At 47.2% G+C, this 23,151-nt stretch overlaps 1 protein-coding gene across 3 annotated transcripts in view; it reads right to left on the reverse strand.

Moving 5' to 3' along the window:
• Skil (SKI like proto-oncogene) overlaps positions 1–4,484 on the reverse strand; it is a 28,979-nt gene extending 24,495 nt beyond the window's left edge. Inside the window, exons 1-2 of one of the 3 annotated variants that reach the window (XM_021631986.2) lie at positions 4,261–4,484; positions 907–2,678 (exon numbers count right to left, since the gene is read on the reverse strand). In XM_021631986.2, coding sequence (XP_021487661.1) covers positions 907–1,989 — 1,083 coding nt within the window. In that variant the 5' untranslated portion in view covers positions 1,990–2,678; positions 4,261–4,484. The remainder of the gene's footprint in view (positions 1–906; positions 2,679–4,260) is intronic. The other 2 variants (XM_021631984.2, XM_021631985.2) reach the window with 2 other exon arrangements.
• Between the last annotated feature and the right edge of the window lie 18,667 nt (positions 4,485–23,151).

The raw sequence follows: 23,151 nt of genomic DNA on the forward strand, positions 1-23,151 counted from the left end.
ATGGAAAACTTAAAAGTTGTCAAAATGTGGCCAATCTTCTGTTATAAAAGTTAATTAAGTAAAATTATACATGAAGAACAGCTCCAGGGTAACACTCAATACATTTTAAACTGTGCTGGGTATATTACATACTAATTTTAAACCAAGTAAAAAAGATATAAAATAACCACATCAAGGTTTAAAACTTCAACTTTGTCTTTCATCCAGCCATTCAAAATCTTAATTAGAATAAAGACATTATCTTAGCCTACCAGATAATGCTGTGGGAAAAGTAATGTTTAAGATCTCTTTGCTGATAGCTTGTTATAGAAATATTTCATTAATCTGAAATATCCTTTATTCTGCTTTTGTATCACAGTTTTTCAAAAGCATTCCTTTCTTTTTGTATTAAAAACAAAATCTTGGTTACTAGTACCAAACTACTCAGAAAAAATGTCTTAAGTTGATTTGAATACTGATCAATCTGCAATCTTCAAGCACAAAAACATCAAAGACCACTGGTATAACTTCAAAAAGCAGTTCTGAGCCTACCATCAGACCAGTTTTAGCTGGTCACTGTATCCTTTACAAATGGAGATAACACAACACAAAATGTAAACTACCTTGAATCCTAGGAAAGCGATTCAGTCAAGAAGCAGGATGTGTAAGAGATTGGCCAAAAGAAGCCACAATGCCTCCAATTTTAGAAAAGTCATTCGAGACTCAGAGGCTCATTCTTACCTGTAAAATGGGAATGCTCCCACTTCTCTCAGATGAAAATATATTCAGGATAAAGCATTAAGACCAAAAACAGGCAAACATGACACTGGTTTTGTTGCTACATGAACATGTTAAAGCACTGGCTTCATAAAACAAAGCTACAGACACATAATTAGGATACCATTATCACTACTCAAAGAAACTTGCCTTTGACTGGGCTCGCTTTCCATTTCTCATGCTGAATTTCTCCTTCATTTCTTCTAAAATTATCTTCAGTTTCTTTTCTTCAGGTGTCCCCAGGTATTTTTGGTTCACGTGAAGGTAACAGTGCCACTTGGCTGACTCAAAGCCCCAGTGGCAAGTTCTCTTGTCAGGTGATCTGTGAGAATGCATGACGAATGTCTGGGGTGCAAACATTCCACAGCACTCCAGACACTGGATACAGGGAGCATCGGGCTGAACATAAAACTGAGGGGCAAAGAGACCCTGACATTTGCCCAAGCATTCATGTTCCACTTCAAAGGCACTGCCAGTTTCCTTTAACTGGGCCAAAGAGCTCTTAGCAGGAAGCACGCTACCATTTTGAGGAAAAGTCCGTGGCCGCAGTAAAGCATTACAGAGTCTTTGTGCATCAGTCAACGTAATCAGGCCACAGGACGGGGCATTGAACGGAAGTATCCCTAGGACCTTTAAGATATGAAGCTGGTCTGAAGTACACCTTGAACAATAGATGTAGAGCTCATCACACACTGTGTTGATTTGCTGGAGTGAAAATTCTCGGAGAACAGAATTTAAGACTTGGGGCAAACAGAGCCTCTTTTCTCCTCCAACTTGAAAACAAGAAATGGACTCCCCTTCCAAAACAGTCTGAGTGAGCTCTGTGGAGCTATCAGAGGGAATGAGAAGAGGACCAGGAAGGACCTGGGGAGATGGAAGTGGCAGGAACACAGTTGGTGACATGCTCTCTTGGGAGTAGCGAGCGGAGAATGCGGCTGGTCCACCCAAAGAGCTCTGACTACTTAAATGGAATTGTGCCAGCGTGTGTTTCAGGCTGGGGTTTAAAGTTTCGGGTAGGGAAGTACAGTTCCGCTCAGCATGCTCGCCATCCGCCTCCACTGATGCATCTCCATAGTCATCCAAATGCTCCTTCTTCACCTTGGCTAGCGTTTTTCCACTGGCATGAATTTCTGTCATCAGTTTTTTCACAGGAGGACTGCCATCATCCTCCATCCCGTTCAGTTTTTTATTCGAACCCTGAACCAAGGAGAAATTGGCCTGTAGGTTTTCCATGGCTACACTGGTGTTTTAAATAATTAAGTCTGCAATTAGCATGCTGTACTCAGTTGCTAATTTGAAGAGAAAGGGGTAATATATACAAATACTTATGACTCACTTAGAAATTTTTAGTTTCCAGGGATGAATTTTCTGAATAGATTCGTACAACTTTGTTTTGGGTTAGTTATACCTTAGGATATAATCGAAAACACTACAAAACTTCCCAGTTTGCTTCTACTGATAAAGAATATAATCATAAGCACACTTTTGAGGAAAATCTTGTCTTCTTGAGTACTTCGTGTATTTGCATTAAAATGAAGCTCATTTCTCAATTCAAGATGTCCAAGGTTTGGTGTAATGGTTGAGTTTGGTGGTTTGGTTTTGTCTTGTTTTTTAAGCAAAGCATGTGGAAAGTTTATGCTACTGCTGTATCCTAAAACTACACCCAAACATTTGTTACAATGATGCAACCAACGAGTTTAATTTTTGCCAAGAACACCAAAAAGGAGGCAGATATCTTCACTGAAAACGGTCAGTTGCTCTGAGCTGACAAACTGGAGTCTTGTCTAAATCTCCATACCAGTAAGAAGAGCCTGACTCCACCTGAACGTCTTTAATTAAAAAACACACACATATATATATACTAAATGAAAAAGCTGCCCAGTTATCTTCAAGAATTACAGTTCATTCTTCTTTTAATTGATCTGGAAGAAGAGAAAGGGGTGGGGAGAGTTACATTTGAATTTGCTCCAGAGGCCAAAGGGTCAGTTTAAAACCAGTTTCTTAATCTTAAACTCAGTTCACTTTACCAAAGGTAACACTTGGGTGATCTCTTTCAATCTAACACAAATTATCTTAAAAAAAAAATTCACTTTAACATGAAGCAGTCAGAAGGTGGGTAACAGGAGCATTAAATAATATTCCCCAAATAGAGGGGGAGAGTACACAAATTTAGAATAGTACCCTAAACTCAGTACTAGAGGCTATTTCAACTATGCCATTTTAAAAGAACTCTTTTTTTCATCTCAAAAAAAAAAAAAAAACCCTGTAGTTTCAGCTCTCAAAACAAAAAAAAAAAAAAACTAGCTAACACATTAATATACCTACCATATGTAACTAAGTTAGTCTCAAGTGGATTAATTCATTTAGTCAATATATACTATCTTCCTGAAATGAAGGGAGGAAAAAAACTTTTCCTTTAAAAGGTTAGCGAATTTGCTTAATGAAAGCCAAAAGCTGTAAGACTCCAAGCCTGGAAATCTCCATCCTTGAGCAAGACTAATCCGGGACAAAAAAGCACAAGGCAGACAGACCTCACAAAGAATGCAAATGGAGGCAGAGTGGGGGGAAAAAAAAGAGTAGTCCTCCACTTCCCTCCCGAGAGAAAACCAAATGAAAGCCGACAGCGAAAAACCTTTGCTTCTGAACTCTCAGCAATTCACGTTAACGCAAACCCAAAGGATTCCGGACGAAAGCCACCTCAGCCACTGCACTGTGACTTTCGCCACTCCAGGGACACCTCGGGCGAGGCGAGCCAAGGGAAAGGGCAGGAGGCACGACCTAGACCGGGGGCGCCCCACGGCGCTGCGCCCACGCAGGGACACCCACCCACCAGCCCGCGGGAGGGAGGGCAGGGAGCAGGGGACTCCGGACGTCTGGAGAGGTGAGGGGGCAGGGGAAGGAGGAGGAGTCCTCCCCACCCCCATCCCTAGGATCACCCCAAGTGCCCTCCCCTGCCGTCCCTCCGCGGGGGCCGCCGGTGGAAACCCCCCGGGCGCCCGGTCCGCGGGAAGTTCTCCGGGGCTACCTCGGCGCCCCCGGGGCTGCGCCTCCCCCCGCTGGCCGCCCCGAGCCGCGGCACTCGAGAGGGGCGCGGGCAGGTTGGGCGCCAAGCCCGGAAGCCCGCGTCGCCCGACACTCGGAGCCGGGGCCAGCCCGGGGCATCCCCGCCGAGCGCAGACGGCCGGGGGATGGCGGCGATGACCGGCGCCCGGGTCTCCCGGGTCTCCCGGGTCCCGGCGGCTCGGGTCAAGTGCAGCGCCATCCCCCTCCCAGCCGACCCGTCCCGGGGTCCGCGAGGCCTGTCCCTCCCCCGTGGGACCCCCGCCGCGCGCCCTGTGCCCGCGACCCCGCCCGGGGACCCCTCTCATCCCGGACGCCCCGCTCGGGCCCTCGGCGCCCGCGGAGCTCCTCGGGGTCCGTGGCCTCCCCGTCACCCCCCACCGCCGCCTCAGCGCCCCCGGGGGCCGCCCGCCCCTCGCGTCCCCTCGCGACCTGCGGCCGCACCTGTGCCCGCCGTCGCCGCCGCCGCCGCTCGCCCGCCGCCTTCGCTGTGCCGGCGCCGCTCCGAACCCCACACACATCGCTACACACGGCCTCTGACGTCACCCGGCCCGCGGCCCGCCCACGTCACTGCGGAGACAAGGCTTCCCGCAGACGCCGCCGCCGTCTCCGGCCGCCCGGGGGACAGCGAGGGCGGCGGGCGGGGGAGGGGAGGGGAGGGAACGCAGCCAGCGGCGCCGCGCGGCCCCGCGCCGGCCGGCCCCGCGGGCGCGCGCGCCGTCTGGCCTATTGTGGCTGCCGGCGGGCCGCGCGCTCCCGCGTCTCCAGCCCCGCCGGGGGCGCGCGCGCCCGCCCGCCGCCCGGGCCGCGCCCGCGCTCCCCGCCCCCTCCCTCCCGCGCGCGCGCCCCGCGCGGCTGGCCCGGCGCGCCGTCTGGGCGGCTGGCGCACGGCGCTGTCTGCGGTGCCCGGCGCAGACAGGATGTTCCCTCGGCCCCACCCCCGCCGCCCTCCTTCCTTCCTCGAGTCGCCCAGCCGGCTGTCTGGGGCCGCCCCCGCCACGCCCGCTGGCCTGTGGTGACGGGCCAGACCCGGGGGCGCCCTAGCCGCTGGGCCTCCGCGGGGCGAGGCGGAGGGCGGGGGGAGGGGGCAGGGCGCGGCGGGCTGCACTGCGCGCGACCCCGGCAGCTGGCCGCGCCCGGGGTCAGGCTCGGCCACCGCCGCCCCCGCCCCCCTCCCCGCGGCCGCAGCTGGCCGCCCGGCCCCGCCCCGGAGGTGGCCCGCGGGCGGCTCCCCGCCGCGACCCCCGGGGGGCCGAGCCCGCCGCGCAGACGCCCCCGGCCGGAGGCGGCGACCCCCGAGCCACCCTGCCCTCCCTCCGCCCCCCTCCGCCCGGGCGCTCGCCCCGGCCGACGCGCAGCCGTCTCGGGGCCTCCCGCCCCGCGGGGCCTCCCGCCGCGGCCGCCCTGCCAGCTGCCGGCGCTGGGCCCCGCCTGGCCGCGCTGGGGTGGCCTCGCCCGCTGCCTGCCCGGCCGCCATCGTCGGGGAGGCCGCGCTCTCCGCACCGCCGGGACAGACCCTGCTGCCCCGGCCGCGCTCGGCCCCCGGGCGACCCGTCCTCATTCCCTGGGCCCTTTGGTTGGGGTTTTCAGGGTTCTCCTTTTTTTTCTTTTTCCCAGACACGGTGAGGGGTGGGGGAAAGATAACCACTTTCGGCTGCCACCTCGGGCCGCCCGCGGGGGCGGGCGGGTGGGTGGGGGGAGTTCCTAGCCAGCGTCCCCGGGAGAGTCAACTCAAACGTTCGAGTCTGGGAGGCTAGTCCGTCATATTTCGAAACCTCAAGAAATCCCCTCTTCTCCACCCCACCGCAGGATCAGGAACTGAAATAGCGCAGCGAGTAGCACTGCGCAGACTTAGGGAACTCAAGCTTTGGCGGCGACGGCGCTCCCATCCCCCCTCCTTTTTTTCTTTTTCTTTTTTTTTTTTTTTTTCGCCCAGTTTATTTTACCGCTTCGGGGTTACTCATGTTTGGGTCCACGTCTGCGGTTTTCCAATTGGGAGTAGTTCTGCGCGCGAACATTTTTCTCCCTTCTCCCCACAATAGGTCGAACAAATGTTCACCTCTCGTCACCGCCCCCGCCCCAGCTCCTGTCGGCCCCCGTCTCCGTGCTCCCAGGTCATGCCCCTCTCCCACCTCCTACCCTCCGCTCCTTGACTGCTTGCCTGTGTGAACATGAATAATTCCACAGCACTTCCCATCTGTTATTGCCATAGAGACAGAAGCTCAGCAAAGATAATGATGTTCTGTGCAGAGCCGGTTGGGGGAGAGCAGCATCTGCGAGTCTCGGGGAATAGATGTTTTAACCGCCAGAATATTTAGAGGCCTGACTGGAGAGCTGAAGCGAAAGCCAGGGCTGTCCTGAGACTAAGCACCTGGGCGGCTTGCACCTGGCTCTCGTTCTGGCCAGAAGAAACAAATTTAGAAACCAAGATAACGTGTGTGTGTGTGTGTGTTTTAGGTGATTCTGAAACTGCAATTAATGCTAAGTTTTTAGTAGGCATTTTACCAACCATCAAAGCAGTTACTTGATTGCATGGCCAAAGGCCTTGGAAACAAAATTAATTGGACAATATGTCGACTTCTTAGAAAAATTACATATATTATCCTTTTGTTCTTTTGTCCTCTCCGGGAATCTCTTTTTGAGAAAAGGATCTTTTGTTTCTGGGATTTTATGTGTAACAGTTGACAAACTGGTCATAGCCATGAGGCTAGCACCAATCAAAACCAAGCTGTGGGGGCCCATTTTCACCATTATTCTTTAAATACAAAATAACTCACCTTGCCCTTGAAATCCCGAGGTCTTAGCCTAAAAGTAAAGGTTGAACTGCGAGTGAAACTAAGCAAGGTCCGGCTGCATAGCTCTGCTGCAGATGGGTGGGCTTTTTCTGAACCACACCTCTGAAGACTACTTAAGGGTTTTCAGAATTATCAGTAAACTGTACTGTAAAATTAGGGCTTTGGATGTAGGCTAGTTAGTAGAGGGCTTGCCTGGCACACATCAAGCCTTCGGTTGAACCCTAGAACTGCATAAACATGCAATCTTAGCATTTGGAAGGTAGAGGCAAGAGGATCAGAAGTTCAAAGTCATCCTCTGCTACATAATAAGAAGCTAGCCTGGACTACGAGAAATGCAATCTCAAGGAAAAAAAATTTTTTTAATTAAAGATACTGAAAGCAAATGACGATGGTTCTTTATTCCAGAAGCAGATCTAAACAGACACAAGAAATACAGGCCTTGGGAAAACTCACGGGGGTGGAGGAGATAGCTCACTTGTAAAGTGTCCACTATACAGTGTGAGGTCCTGCGTGTGCTTTCCCCACGGCCTACATAAAACCCAGACACAGTGGTGCTCATCTGTGAGCCAGCGCTGAGGGAGAGCAGAGAAAGGAAGATTCCTGATGCTCAGTGGCCATCTGGCCTGACTGGATCCACAAGCTCCATACTTAATAGGAGATCCTGTTAAAAGCAAGGTGGAGGGGCTGAGGACATGGCTCATCAGAGCCACCTTGTTCTTATAAGGGACCTGAGTATAGTTCCTAGCACCACACAGTGGCTCAAAATGGTCTGTAACTCCTGGACCAAGGCATCAAATGTCCTCTTCTGACCTCCTGGAACACCTAGCACACATGGGATACACGTATTTGCATGCAGGCAAAACTCTCCTAAAATAAGGTGGAAAATAATCCAGGAAGATGTCTGAAGCCCTATTCTACTGCAGTGAAAAGACCTCATGACCAGGTCAACTCTTCAAAAGCATTTAATTGGGGGCTTGCTTACAGTTTTAGGGGCTTAGACCATCATCATCACAACAGGAAGCATGATGCCAGGCCTGGCACTGAAGAAGCAGTTGAGGGCTACATCCTGATCTGCAGGCAGAGAGAAAAATACTAGGTTTGGCTTGAGTTTCTGAAACATCAAAGCCCACACCCAGTACCCTTCCTCCAAGAAGGCTACACCTACTCCAACGAGGCCACACCTCCTAATCCTCCTAATCCTTTCAAACAGTTCCAGTTTCTGATGACTAAGCATTCAAATATAGGAGACCATGAGGGTCATTCTTATTCAAACCACTACAGAAGAAGACACCCATTATCAGTCTCTGGCCTGCATATGCAGTTGTACACATGTACACATGGGAACATGTCCACACACAAAAGGAAAAAAAATAAGCACCATGAAGTAACAAACGTTATGATTACATGTATTAGTAGTCTTAATCAGTGTTGAAAAGTTAAGTACTGGTCAGTAAATAACCATCAGATGGATTACACTTACCTTCTTGGCCACCAGCTGGAATTAAGCAAGACCACTGTGAGAGCATGCCAGTGGTCTAAGAATTCCAAGTGGTGGAGTGTGCCCTTGCCCAGTGTTTGCTTAGATAGTAAGGCTTGGGACTAGATACCTTAGAGTCCCTTCATTAGTAGCTGTAGCTCTCTGGTAATAGCAGAAACCAAGGATCCAGAAGCTGCAAATGTAAAAGCAAATCCTGTCCTGTTCTCATGGCAAAAACAAAGGTTAGAGTTAAAAGGGTGAGGTTGGAAACACTGAGGAAGGTAAACAAGAGATTTACTGCTGGAGAGGAGATAACCAAGTGGACAGATAAGAGGAAGGACAGGGCTGTGAGCCAGTGTTGGCTGGCTGGCTGGCTCTTGCCACCCCTGGCTGAAGTCTGCCTGAGGAACATATACAAGACCCTGTCCTCCTTTCACATATTCTTGCTTCCACTGCAACCAATGGTACAGACGCAACTGTAAGAAGGATGGCTTCTAACAAGGAGCTGCCACCCATACCAGAAGAGGCCATCAGGATAGACAAAGGCGTTGGTGTGAGGTGACCAGTGAAAACTGCAGCCACATCTTGGTGACTGTGTTAAGTGTTAACTGTGCATAGACAGTAGTGGGGAAAGGCCCATGATCAACGCCAAGCTGGCCGTGAGAGAGGAGACAGAACAGTCTAACAAGCAGCTCACAGACCCCATGATGGTCCAAGACTGGCAATACCTGTGCTGTCAGCCTAGCAATTAGTCATAACTAATGACCAGTAGTCACAGGAACAGCTAACAAAGCAAGTCGGAGATGGACAGAAGACGGCTTCCGATTGTGACCCTTCCCCTAACTGAACACGGAGTGAACACTGCATGACCACCGCCCAGTTGAGTTGGGTAGGAGCCCTCCGCTGCCTCAGTGTGCACTGCGCTCAGAGGATTTAACCAGTCAGAATAGAAATAGCCTTTGATTACTTTCTGCCATGAGTCTTTTAAAGAGAGGGGGAAAAACCTTAAATAAAGATCCCAGGGGGCTTTCCCTCCCGTGAACCCCCTCTAGAGCTAATCTAACCTTTCCTGTGTCCCCTGTCCAGCTGTTCTTGCTACCCAGAGCTCTGCTCTTTCTGTAATCTTTCTTCTTTAAGCTTCTCTCTCTAATAAAGACTGCTTTTCAAAACTCCCTTCTCTTAGCCTGTGGATTGCATTCTTTGACCTCGGGAGACAAGGACTCAAGCCACTGACTCAAAGGAAGTTCTGTGGGATACACACCTGAGGTAGGAAAGTCTCCATGACACAAGGACAGACCTTCTCCCTGGTTCATTATGTCCTGATGGTTTGGGGCAAATGCTTCCCTTTTGACCCCATTAACTGATCTGTTATCACTTTCTTTGGCCATTTAGCTAAGAGCCACCATGCCGCTCTAATGATGCAATAGAGGAGGATCTGAGTCCGAAGGGACACCAACTGAAACTTCCTGGGTCTGGTGTCCAAGAACAAAAATTTGGGCCAGAGACACTCAAGGGTATTGGTAGACATTTTTAAATGAGAGAAAAGCACCCCCCAAAATTGAAGTGGGCTGGAGAGGAAGGAAAGGTCTTTTTAGGTCATTTACATAGCACCTGCCTCTCTAGATGCCAAGGGTCCTGAATACCCTGTGACATGTAAGTAGAGGTCTGTGGTTCCCAGTCCTCTGTCATATCATCCTAATTCTTCATGCCTGTCTCCTCCCCCCATTCCCCCACTGCCTTGATAATGACCTAGTAATATTAGTTACAAGGAATATGAAGGTGAGAAAGAATAGCAAAAGTGTGACTTAAATTATCTTTCTTTTTATAATGGTGGGGGAAGAGAAGTAAATGTTAACAACAGTAACCAGTGACAAACGTATAGTGAAAAATAAACCTGCTCTTTTCCAAAAAGAAGTTGGTTGTAGCCTCACGGCCTCTTCCTCTGCTCCCTTCTTCTTTGCCCTCCAAGGATAGCATAATCCATTCGAAGACTTGTTAGCAACAGGACAGACCTGGGCGGTCCTCCGCCATGGCCTTTTCCATCTCCTTGATTTTTCCTGTAGCTTCTCGTTTATCGCTTCGTTAGGACAAGGATGATGTGCTTTGCCTCCCTCGCAGCCCTCCCCTTCCCATCCTTTTCCTTGCACAATTGTCTCTCCCATATTTGTTCAGTGCTGCAGTCGTCAGCAGTGAGAAATTCCTTCCCATGCCTGCCTAGGCTTCCTTCCCTGCATGGCCTCTCCCTCTTATCTGCCAAGTCAGTGCTAGAGTAACAAGGTCCCAGTTCTTACTTTCATGCCTTAAAGACAAGCAAATGATTGAAAAGTTAACCTCCTCCCCTGAATACTGCCCCAACATGCTTTTTTTTTTTTCCAGGTTTTAACTAAACCTAATAAAACTGGAACGAAAGGAGGAGAAAACAGAAAAGGAATAGCCAAAAAGAGAAAAAAAGTCATTAGATGTTAGACTCTCCAACTTTTTAAAATTTTTATTATTTTATGTCTATAAGTGTTTTGCCTGAATGTATATCTGTGCATCACATATATAGCAAGAAGAGAACGTCAGTGTCCTAGAACTGATTTTAAAATTGGTTGTAAGCAGCTTCGTTGGCACTAGTAATCAAACCCAAGTCCTCTAGAAAAAGCAGCAGTGCTCTTGACTACTGAGCCGTTCCTCTAGTCCAACTTCTCAATGTTTAAATTAAAAAGAAAAAGTCTAAAATTAGTGTGTAACAGTTGCATTAAGTATATGTCAAGCTGGGTGTGGTGGCACATACTTTTAATCTCAGTACTCTGGGAGGCAGAGGCAAGCAGATCGCTGGGAGTCCAAGGCAAGTCTGGTCTACAAAGTGAGTATAGGACAGCCAAGGCTACACAGAGAAATTCTTTCTCAAAAAAAAACCAAAACAAACAACAACAAAAATATGTCAGTTCCAGGGACTGCAACCGTGATTAAGAAACTTGGCAAAGTGTGTGTGCCTGTGTGCCTGCCTGTGTGCATGCATGTGTTCGTGTGTAGAGCAACCTCAGGTGTTCATCAGACACCATTCACCTTGTTTTTCCAAATAGGTTCTCTTCATTGTCCCGGGGCCCACACATCACTGCATCAGCATTTTGTTGTTGTTGTATGTTTTAGTCTTTAGGTGGGCTCTGAGCTCTCACTCACGATGGTAAGGAAAACACTTTACCAACCTAAGTGTCTCCCAGCCCCATAAAACAAACATTTATCCTTGATTATTTCTTTCTTTAAATCTGGGAGAGAAGGAGGTCATAACTGGCCCTGTGTTAGGGCCACATTATAATGTGCCTCCAGCAGGCTGAGAAATGTCTTCTAGTTAATGGAACTGAACTCCATAAGCAGCTCAAAATGCTTCACACGCTCTTCTAAGATGGGTGCTAGGAGTTTACCCCTCAGACTAGGAGGCCGTGGAGGGAGAGTTGAGGTCATCTGTTGAACCTCCTCACTCACTGGTGGCCAAACAGGAGTTAGAACCGTATACATTTGACCAACACCCACGCAGCTTCTGGTTTTCATTCTCTAACTTCTTGGTGAGTATTCAAATGAGAAAAACCAATTCATATTAGGCAAAAAGACAACTATTGAAACTCATGGGTTGGGCTCCTGTTTTGTAGCCCGCAGCGACACGTACCCTTATCACGTACAATGTACTTGTTTGTTTGTGTTTCTTTTTGCATTTTTTTTCTACCTGTGTAGATGGTCACTGCTATGTATAGGACTAGGTTAATCTAGTTTTGTGATATTTTATTCAGGAGGTTTTTGTTTTTTGTTTTGTTTTTTTACAATGAAGTGATTTGTATTAAAATATTAAAATGGAAGACAGTGTCTCACCGTGGTGCCCCAGCTGGAAGGCAACTTGCTATGTAGAACAGGCTGGCCTGGAACTTGGCAATAATCCTCCTGCCTCTGACTCCCAGGAACTGGAATTACAAGTATAAGCCACCCTGCCTGTCTTATTAAATTCTTTGCAGTTTTGTTGTTGTTGTTTCATTCTGCATCTTTGCATTTCCATCCATTACTGACATATTACAACTTAAAGTTAAAGAAACCATAAATTTAAAAAATTAATTGTTAACATTTATATGGTGTTTACTTTTGCTAGGCTCTGTCCCAAGCACTTTACATAGAGTAACAACCTTAGTTGCCATGACGATCCTATGAAGTAGAAGCTATTATTATCCCATTTTACAGATCAGGAAATTGGCACAGAGTTGTTACTCAAAAACCACACAGTTTGATACATTCTTACCCTTGAAACATGAGAAAGATTTACCCTTGCTTTTCAGATCTGACTTATAGGCAGGACAAATTTGCTTATATTTTTAAGAAATGATACAGGGCTGGTGAGATGACTTGGGGGATAAAAGCACTTGCCATACAGGCCCACTGACCTGAGTTCTACTCTTGAAACCCATGTGAAGCTCAAAGGAGGAACAGCTCCAGAAGTCTCTCCTCTTGATGTCCTGATGGCACACATACACGCACACACACAGTATACATTCACACAGCAATACATTAACATTTTAAAGGGTATGGAACTCTATTCTATGAGTGGATCATTAGAACCTGTCTCACACTGCATTTTGCCGTGCTTATAATCCCCAGATGACAGTTTCGTTGATACACAGATTAAACTGAAATGTGTTTTATTAGAATGAAATAAGTGTTATCGGTATTAATTTCTATTACTAGTCTCTAACCCCTCACTTCAAGGTAGGCCACTTTATCTTCTCTGGTTCAGTGAGGAAATTGATATTCTCTCCTCCTGAACTAACTTCTGCGATGTAGTTTGTTGCCTGTATCAGACCAATTAGTTACCTAGCAGCAGAACCCTGCTGTAATGAAACACAAGATAAGGAAGCTTCCATCAAAGGAGGCTCTAGAGACAGACTATGCAAATCAGAGAAGAACCAGGTAACAAAGTGGCAGAGTAAGACCAGTGGTTTCCCCTCATGAGGTTCCCTACCCAGGCCCCATTTTTGTTTGTTTTTTGGCTGTTTTTTGTTTCTCAAGACAGAGTTTCTCTGCGTAACAGCCCTGGCTATTCTGGAACCCCCTTTGTAGACTAGGCTGGCCTCAGACTCTCAGAGATCCACCTGCTTCTGCCTCCCCAGCGCTGGGATTAAAGGCTTGTGCCACCATACCCCCAGCTCCTATTTCTCCTATATCTGGTCCTTTTCCCCACCCTCTTGAGCCACACAGCCATAAACAACAGAGCTTCATTCTGCTAAGGTTGGCCTTGTCCTCCATTACAGGGAATCAGAGCCAGACTGTACATTTAAGCCACCGCCACCCCAGGCCAATGGGTTCCTCATCAGAAGTGTGTGGAATGAACACAGAGATGGAGCCTCAGTCTAGCTGCTGTGCTGAATGGAGGAAATAAAACCTCAGGAGCTTCAGGTGATCGTATCTGCTGCTATGAGGTAGAAAAGTAGTAAGCTATTGCCGCATGTGACCAAATGAGGTGGATTCAGTGGAGAAACAGGTAAAAATCAGTGCCCATAGTGTGTAAAATATCGTTTACCCCAGAGCTGGAGCTGATCTTGTGCCCTCGGATTCTGCTCCTTCTGCCTCTTACTGAACCGAAGTGACTTTCTGCTATCTGCAGTCTGCAGAGTCCTGACTAACGAACAGGCCCGGATCCGGGATCCGAGAAGAACCCAGAAGGCAGGGTAATGACTCTGCAAAAGAACTCTGCCTACGTTTGTTCCTTTCCCCAATGGGCACTGGGACCAAGTTCATGGTCTCCAGTGTGTTCAACAAGCAAGCCTACCACGCGGCTACTCCTCAACAGTGCCCTTTGCTTCTTGTCACAGAAGAAACCTGTAAACAAGAGAGATGTGCTGCCCACGTCGAGGTGCTTAATGTAAATGAACTAAAGTAAAAACATTCAGTTTCTTCACCACACACTTCAAGTATCCAACAGCACACATGGGCAAGTGGCTCCACTGAACAGGACACAGGACACACCATTAGGTCAGAAGTTCCATTGGGTAGCCTTGGTCTTCAGATTCCTCCCCTAAGAAGCATGAGGGTTGAAGAGAGAGCTTGCAGCTGAAGGCACTTGCTGCTCTTGCAGAGGATTAAGTTTTGTTCCCCGTACCCAAGATGGGTGGCCCACAACTGCCTGCAACTCCAACTCTAGCTCTGACGGCATTTCCAGTGGCCACAGTCACCTGCATGCATGTGCACACACATACAAACACAGATACACACACACACACACACACACACACACACACACACAAAACCCTTTTAAAAATTAAAAAAAAACACATGAATATCCTAAGATATTTTATATTCTATATCAAAGGCAAAAAAGAAATGGGATGCTTTGTTTTACTTGCTCTCCTTTTGGTCTTCTTTGAAAAGTGGGTATTGGAGAAACATTATGGATAACTGTGCCTTTAACTGCCCCAGTACTATAAACTATATTACTTGCTATTACTTCATGATGTAGTAGCTTAGAAAAAAAAATGAATATTATTTATGATGCCCTGTAAGACCTATGGTGGAGTTTTTACACCCATTGTAAGGCATTAAAAACACTACAGTGTTTATGGGGCCTTTGGAGGGCTAATTAGGCTTATGTAAGTCTTGAGGGATGTGGGCTCCTGTGTGTGAATACTGATGGCTTCATAAGAAGAGAGTGAGAAACTAGGGGACACAAATTGTGTCCTCTTGTCTCTTCCCATGTAGTATTCCGAATTGCCTAAGAAGGCTATCTCCTCAACCAGATGCCCTTGACTGGAACTATGAGCCAAAATAGATAAAACTACCCCCATACTTCCTCTCTTCCTGGCCTAGAATTTGCTCTGGGGACCAGGCTGGTCTCAGACCTACTACAGTAGTCCTATCTCTTGCTCCAGAGTGCTGGATTTAGGTGTGCACCATCAAGATCAGCGGAAAACCCTTTTCCTTATGATGTATCCAGCCTGTGGTGTTGTGTTATTAGTAACAGGGAATGAAGTAATAGAGATGGCTCTCTCACAAAAAGGGAGAAAAAGCTGGAGAAGGAAAAGGAGAGGGCAGGGAAGAGAGAGAAGCAAGGCACGGGGGCGGGGGGGGGAAGTCACATTTTTGCTTATGTGTGTGCCAGCGTGAACAGGTGTGGAGGCCAGAGAGCAACCTTGTTCGTGGTTTCTCAAGTGCCATGCATCTTGCTTTTTGACACAGGGGCCCATTCGTATCTGAAACTTGCTGAGTAGGCTAGGCTGGCCGGCCAGTGATTGCCCCTCTCCCTCTCCCAGCACTGAAATTACAAGTAAGCACTACCATCTTTCTTTTTTATTTTTATTTTTATTAATTACAGTTTATTCACTTTGTATCCCAGCTATAGTCCCCTCCTTCTTCCCCTCCCAATCTCTCCCTCCCTCCCTCTTCTCCCCACATGCCCCTCCCCCAGTCCACTGATAAGGGAGGTCCTCCTCCCCTTCCATCTGACCCTAGTCTATCATGTCTTATCAGGACTGGCGGCATTGTCTTCCTCTGTGGACTGGTAAGGCTGCACCCCACTGAGGGGGAGGTGATCAAAGATCAGGCCAATCAGTTCAGGTCAGAGGACAGGGACAGTCCCTGTTCCCATTACTAGGGAACTGAACACTTGGACACTGAACTGCCATGAGCTACATCTATGCAGAAGTTCTAGGTTATCTCCACAAATGGTCCTTGGTTGGAGTATCAGTCTCAGAAAAGACCCCTGTGTCCAGATTATTTGGTTCTGTTGCTTTCCTTGTAGAGCTCCTGTCCTCTCCAAGTCTTTCTATCTCCCCCTTCTTTGCACTCTACCCAAAGTTTGGCTCTGAGTCTCAGCATCTGCTTTGATAACCTGCAGGGTAGAGTCTTTCAAAGGCCCTCTGTGGTAGGCTCCTGTCCTGTTCCCTGTTTCCCCCTCTTCTGATGTCCATCCTCTTTGTGCTTCTGAATGAGGATTGAGCATCTTGCTCTTGATTAGCTTCTTTAGGTGTACAGATTTTAGTATGTTTATCCAGTATGACATGTCTAATACCCACTTATGAGTGAGTGTATACCCTATGTGTCTTTCTGCTTCTGGGATACCTCACTCAGGATGATATTTTCTAGTTCCCACCATTTGCCTGCAAAATTCATGATTTCCTTGTTTTTAATTGCTGAGTAGTATTCCATTGTGTAGAAGTATCACAATTTCTGTATCCATTTCTCAACTGAGGGACATCTGGTTGTTTCCAGGTTCTGGCTATTACAAATAAAGCTGCTATGACCATGGTTGAGCAAATGTCCTTATTGTATACTTGAGCATCTTTTGGATACATGCCTAGGAGTGGTATAGCTGGCTCTTGAGGTAGCACTATTCCTAATTGTCTGAGAAGGCGCCAGATTGATTTCCAAAGTGATTGTACAAGTTTACATTCCCACCAGCAGTGGAGGAGGGTTCCCCTTTCTCCACATCCTCTCCAGCATGTGTTGTCACTTGAGTTACCATCTTTCTTATATGAGTTCTAGGGTTTGAACTCTGGTCCTCATACTTACATAGCAGGTGCTCTCTCCTGGGCCCTGCAAAATCACTTTAATGAAAAAAAATTAATTTTCTTCTGAGTGAAATTTAACTCAAGTACTTTAACAAATTCACAAAATGAGTGTACCACTCAGAAGGCTTAAGTCAGTCCACAAGATCAGGAATGGCATCTCAGCTGTGGAAATTCACGAACTAGGCCCAGTCTCTGCAGAGAGTGAGTTATGTGTTTTAACTTCCCTTTTCTACCTTCTTGCCCACAAAGCAGCCTTCTGAGTATAATGGGGCTTCCCAAACCGCTTGTGTGTGGGAAGAGTCCACATTAATGAAATGTTCTAGTTTCTTCTCCGTAACAAGCCTGTGGTGTGAGGCTTGTGTGTTCATGGTGCTATGAGTTTGGTTAATGTGAACCTGGTCACAGACTAGATCCAATCCTGTTTGTTGACAAAATCAGGTGTCTGAACCTACGAGGCGAGGAGCCAGGTTCTAATTAACTCATAAAACGCTGGCTTTGTCAACCGCTGGCAGATGGCCAAAGACCTCCCCACCAACTCCCTGACCTGTCTCAGGGACATACCATCAAATCAGTGCTTCCTAGTGTTGCAGAAGGTGAAACCGGAGATTCTGGGTGTATTCTGGAAGGTCCTAATAAGGACATGAGAGGGAGGGGCTAGAAGTGGAAAACTACCAGATCCAAGAGTTAATTAAAATGGAGGCAGAGTGTGCATGCGCCTGTTATCCCAGCCACTCAGAAGGCTAAGGTGGGGGGTGGGGTGGGGGTAGGAGGGGGTGGGGGGATGGGGGGGTGGGGAGGGAGGAGGAGGTGGGGGGGTGGGGGGCGTGTTGCTGAACACAGAAATTGGGGATAACAGAGCTAGAAGAGGTGGAGGAGGAGGAAGAAGAGGAGGAAAAGAGAAGAAAGAACGAGAGAGAGGGAGGGAGGGAGAGAAGAAGGAAGAGAGGAAGGGAAGAAGCAAGCAAGCAAGGAAGGAAGGAAACTTCCTGGAAAGTGTTGGGGAAACAAGGCTCTGAATTCAACCTTTGTAAGGCAGGGGTTTGCTGAGCTGACTTACTGATAAAGCCTTACAGCCAGTGTTTTTAAATTTATGTGCGTTTGCACTTGTGTGCACTTGTGGAAACTGAAGGACAGCCTCGGGAGCCATCCACCTTGGATTGCTGAGATGGATCTCAGTGATGTCAGTGAGAGGCAAGGACCACCTGAGCCTCCCCACAGCCAGGATTTCCAGCTGCCACGCCCTACTTTGTTATTTATTTTTTAAACCTGGAGTCTGGAGATAAAACTCAAGTCTTCATGCTTGCAAGGAATTTACTGACGGAACAAACTGTTTTAAATATTTTAAATATTTTGAGATGAAGTCTCACCATGTTCCCCAGGCAACCCACAAACTCCTGAGCTCAAGTCTCCCAGACCTCAGCTTCCTGAGCAGCAGAGAGCACAGGTTGCACCACCACACCCAGCTACAAACCGAGGTTTTCAGATAGTTTCATCTGGATGGCCCCTCCCCCATCCCCACCCCCTAAAAAAGCACCTATAGAGTTTTCAAAGCAACGTTTCTCAAAATGAGATTTTTCCAAGAACTCCCATAGAATCCTCCAAGGAACTCTTTAAAAATAGGAATTGCTAGGACAGTAGAACTTTCAGATTAGAACCTCCAGGAGTTAGGATGCAGGAGTCTGCATATTCTGTTAGCTCTAGCTAATTTTCTGCCCTCTAAGCTTGAGAGACACAGCCCCAAGGGAAGAAATAGAGACTCAAGAATATAATAGAAAATATACAGTAAAGAAAAAGCAGAGAAAGCTCTCTTCCTGAAGTCTGACAGAGATGTTGTAGCTCAGGATCTACCTCAGACAGGCCTCCCAGATTGGCAGAACTGTAGTATAGAGACAGGCTTACCTGAGGGAAAGGAGTGGGCTCCGTTCTCCCCACATTTGTCTGAAGTTAAGTTGCCTCAACAGCAGTCTGCTACACTTGTTCACAGAACTGGAAAGTTAAATAAAAAGAACACCTGGGATATTCATTCTCTCCCGTCGCCCCGGATTCTTAGCTCCCTCACAGCTGTCAAGCTGCTTTTCTTGGAGTGAAAGCATTCTGAGGATAGTTCCTATCATATTTCCCCAAGTTTTATTTGAAATTCTTTCCTAAACAAGTCCATAGAAAAACAAGCTGGGTGGTACCTTTAATCCCAGCCCTCAGGAGGCAGAGGCAGAGGAGAGGCAGGCAAATCTCTGAGTTCAAGGCCAGCCTGTTCTACAGATGGAGTTCCAGAATAGTCAAGGCTACACAGAGAAAATCTGACTCAAAAAACAAAACAAAACAAAAAAACAAAAACAAACAAAAACAGAACAAGATTGTAAGGTTCAACTACATATGCAAGCTGATCTCCAAAGTGAAGCTTTGTGACTGTTATTGCAGTCATAGAGTGTCTAGCATTTGAGACAGCCTGGGGTTGATTTCCAGCATAGGAAAAAGGGGAGTGCAAGAGGAGGAGGAAAGGAAAAGGAAAAACTTTCATTTCCTACATGTTTTCTCACAGGGGAAATAAAAGGAAAGAAAAATCATATTCATGGTATTTGTTAAGTGGGATGTGAATAGAAAATCAAGAAAATATAGGGCTGGACAGACAGTTCAGGGGCTACCGTGGCTTTCTGTACCCACAAAGATCTGGATTCTGATGCCAGCACCATCTCAAAGTCACATGTGACCACTCAAATCCTGACAAACCTGGTGCTGGGGGATGGGCAGTGGAGGATCAATGGGGCTCGTTGGCCCCCTCCAGATTCAGTGAGAGACCCTGTCTCAAAGGAATAAAATGCAGAGTGATCAAGCAGAACACCAGCACCCTCCTATGACTTCTATATCTACACATATGTGTGTATACACGACACACACAGAGGCACACACACACTCACAGAAATCAATTAAGAAAGAAAAACATAATGGTAAAATTCTGTCGGGATAGGTATCATGGTAAGCATTTTTCCACACCCTTTGATTCAGTAGCTGCTCTTTTAAGCATTCATCATAAAAAAGTTCTCGAGTGAGCAGAAACACTGCTGTTGTGTCCCACTGAGAAAATCAGAGACCTGCTTACACGGAACACGCCACTCTGAGTGTGCCAACTCCTCCTCTGGCAGGAACAAGCCTGGCCACAGTCCCTTGCTGGGTAAAGAATAGGCACTGAAAGGCTCAGGAAAAGGGAACTGAACTCTAGGCTGGCCAACAACCTGGACTTAGCCTGACCCAGAAAGCCTACTAAAGGGTTGATACTGGGTCCGTCAGCCAACAACACTTTCTCTTCATGACCTAGTCAATGGGAACTGACCTCTCCCTCCCTCCCTCTCTCACTCTCTCTCTGCGTGTGTGTTCACATGAGTCTGTACTTTTGCAGTTACACGTGTGAGCACGTTAAGGCCAGAGGTCCACCAGATCTTTCACTGGACCCTGGACTAGACTGGTCTGGCTGCCCAGGGAGCCCAAAAGGACCCACTGACTCCCACGGAGCTCTCTCCCCATCCTGAAGTAGACTTTTTAAATAAATAACTTGCATGTTTATTAATGTACAAAAACAAAGTTACCTAGGTGGTAAAATAGCTATTTGTAAATATGCCTAATATATGTGTAAAATTTACTGAGGAAGATATTAAGAGCACTATTGTTTTGCTTAGCACCCTCTCCATCCCTTACTAGCAATGGTGAGTGCTCAGCATATGTTTTTCATGGAGAGTATGGGAAATATGTGTGGGACAATGAGGTCTTCTTCTCATAAAGGTCCTGGATTTTTACACTCACTCTAACTGGCCTCTGTAGAAAATGACTGTTGATTCAGTACTCAAATCAGGAACTCAATTTCTAATGAATAGGCTTCTTTACATAGGTAATAGAGATTTTAAAGAAACCACATGGGCTTATTAAAAGTTAATAAAAAATGGGAAATTAATATACTGAAGTTCCCTCAGCCACTTTGTTGGTTTTAAAATAAATCAGTCTGTCAAATAAAGCTCTATATAATGTTTTCCTCCTGTGTTTCGGCCACCCTCTTTTGGAGGAACAAGGCACAGGCATTCAGTATTCAATATTTAAATATCTAACGTGTTCAAAAATAGGCAGAATAAACACTGCACTGCCATAGTTTTAAGAACATGGAGCGCTTGCTAATAGATGTCAACATTTGCTGTAAACAGTTGTCTGCTCTGAAGAACACTCCCAGGCCCATCCGTAAAATACACACAGCAGACATCACACCCAGCCAAAGTAAATAAAAGTGTCCGGTCCCCCGCAGGCCTCTGTGACCTCACCAGCTCGGTGTCCATTGATATCTTTTCCCTAACATGAAGCTCCTCTGCTGTCAGCTCTCCAAATTTGCCTTTTTCTCTTCCAGAAAATAGCAGCCATAACTCCTGCTGCCACTGGGTGTCTAAATATCAAATGACCAGAAACAGGCAGCTCCTGCTCATCAGCTGTGGCAAATTTCTGTCCTTTCAGAATTGTCGTGTGTGTGTGTGTGTGTGTGCGCACATGTGTGTGTGTGTTGTGTTAAGGCAAGTGTTGGGGGCAGTGAGGAGGCAAAATCAATATTATTTTCCTCAATCACTTCTCCAACAAACAAGTCACTTTGTTTTCTTGCTTCTCAGACACAGTCTTATTACGTAGCGTTTGCTGGTAGAACTCTTAGTGTCAACCAGGCCAGCCTCCAATGCATGGAAATCCCCTTGCCTCTGCCTTCTTGTAGGATAAAAGGCCTAAGCCCACTTCCAAAAAGCCACAAATCCCTGAGCCCTAAAACTCACCAGTCCCTGAGCATGAAAAACCCATCAGTCCCTAGACTTGGCTTGAAATCCCGTCACTCACCCTGGAAGACTCCTGCTCAGATCCCTGCCACGTCTTGCCCGAGGACAGGCAGCCACTCTCCTGTGTGAGATTTGTCGTGCAGTGTGACTTCGTGGTATTCCTTGGCTCTCAGCTGATAGGAGTTGTAACGCTGAGTTGTGCACAGGAGAAACCTCTCCACTCAAGAACTGTGACACCTCCGTAGGGGAAGCCTTCCCCTCAGAGCTGGACTGTGTACTTGGGGGTTTTCCTTCAGAGCTGTAACACTTGTATTGGGGGAAACTTTGCCCTCCAAGTTGTTACACATACGCTCCTAGACCACCACGTGAATCCCACCTTACTTTAGAAACTGAGTTTTTCACTGAGCCTGGAGCTCACTCATCAGTTTGACGGCTGGCCAGTAAGTCCCAGGAATCCCCCTGTCTTCGTCTCCTCAGGATTGGGATTACAGGCACTCACTTTGGTACCCAGTTTTTTAACCTGTGCTCTAGGGTTCTGCTTTGGGGAACTCAGGCTTTTGTGCCAAGAGCTTTACCTGCTGAAGCATCTTCCCAGCCCTTGCTTTTGTGAGACCTTACCACACACATCTGTGGAGAGCGCTGTTTGACTCATCAAGAATGTCCTGAAGAAAGGCCAGCCACTCCTCCAGGCATAAGAGTTTCCTGGCTGGAGTCTTTTCTCAGAACATCCAAGAGCAGAGTGAGTTCTCTGCCTGAGGAGAATCTGAGTTTTGTATTCCCTTTTCAGAGAGGGGGCTCTCTAAGGAGAAGATGCCTATAATTTGTTGGACTCAAAGGATGGAGACTAAGCGTGTTTCTCCCAAGTTCCTTTGCTATATGGTTCCCTTCATGGACCATCTCTCACCAACAAAAACTTAAGTGTTTGCTCTACCCAGGGATGGCTGTATTTCCTACAAATTAAATTCCCATTGCTCATTTTATCCACAAAGAGTAAAGGGGGTGGGGGAGAAGAGGAAAGTCCAAAGTAGAAGAAAGGAAGACTGGAAATGCTCGTTAATGTATTATTTGTTTGACCCTCTTGGGTGTAAATGAAGGACAATGTCCACTTTGTAAACGCTAAACTATTTGCAGAGCAGGAATATCTCTTGAGAACGCCGAAGGAACTCTTGTGGCAGAAGGGTCTCAGAAACAAACAAAACATGTATTACTTTTCCCACTCATGATCTCCATATAACGTCATGAGATAATCTGGTCAAAGTCACTTCAGGGAGGAGGATCATAAAGAGACTTGTAGCTGGAACCAGAAAGTCTGCAGGCTCTCAGTGGCCGAGCACAACCTTCTGTTCTTCGTTTATATGTGCTCTCTTTGGACCTGAATTCTGTCTGTGTCCCTACATTCAAACTGTCAAAGAGACTCTGATTGGATCCAAATCTAACTTCCTCTGTCAGACCATTGCTATGTCAGAGACGGGTGTCTACCCGTCTGGGTCGCCTCTTGCCCAACCTAGTGAAATACTAGGGTGTGGGCAGGAAAAGCAAGGAAGAGCAGTTTGCTGAGCTTGTGAAAAGTCCTGGGTTTGACCCCCAACATGGCAAGAAAACAGTTTTTAAAGGAGTTTCTCTGGAAGAAATGCAGGTGAGTAGGACCCTGGACACATCAGGTTACTGTGAAGGAAACAAGTGATTCCCCAGTTTAAACTTTCAGGCTACTTGCAAGGCTAGTATTCCTTCTCAGATCTTCTCAA

Source organism: Meriones unguiculatus, chromosome 2, assembly GCF_030254825.1.
Source record: "Meriones unguiculatus strain TT.TT164.6M chromosome 2, Bangor_MerUng_6.1, whole genome shotgun sequence".
NCBI lineage: Eukaryota > Metazoa > Chordata > Mammalia > Rodentia > Muridae > Meriones > Meriones unguiculatus.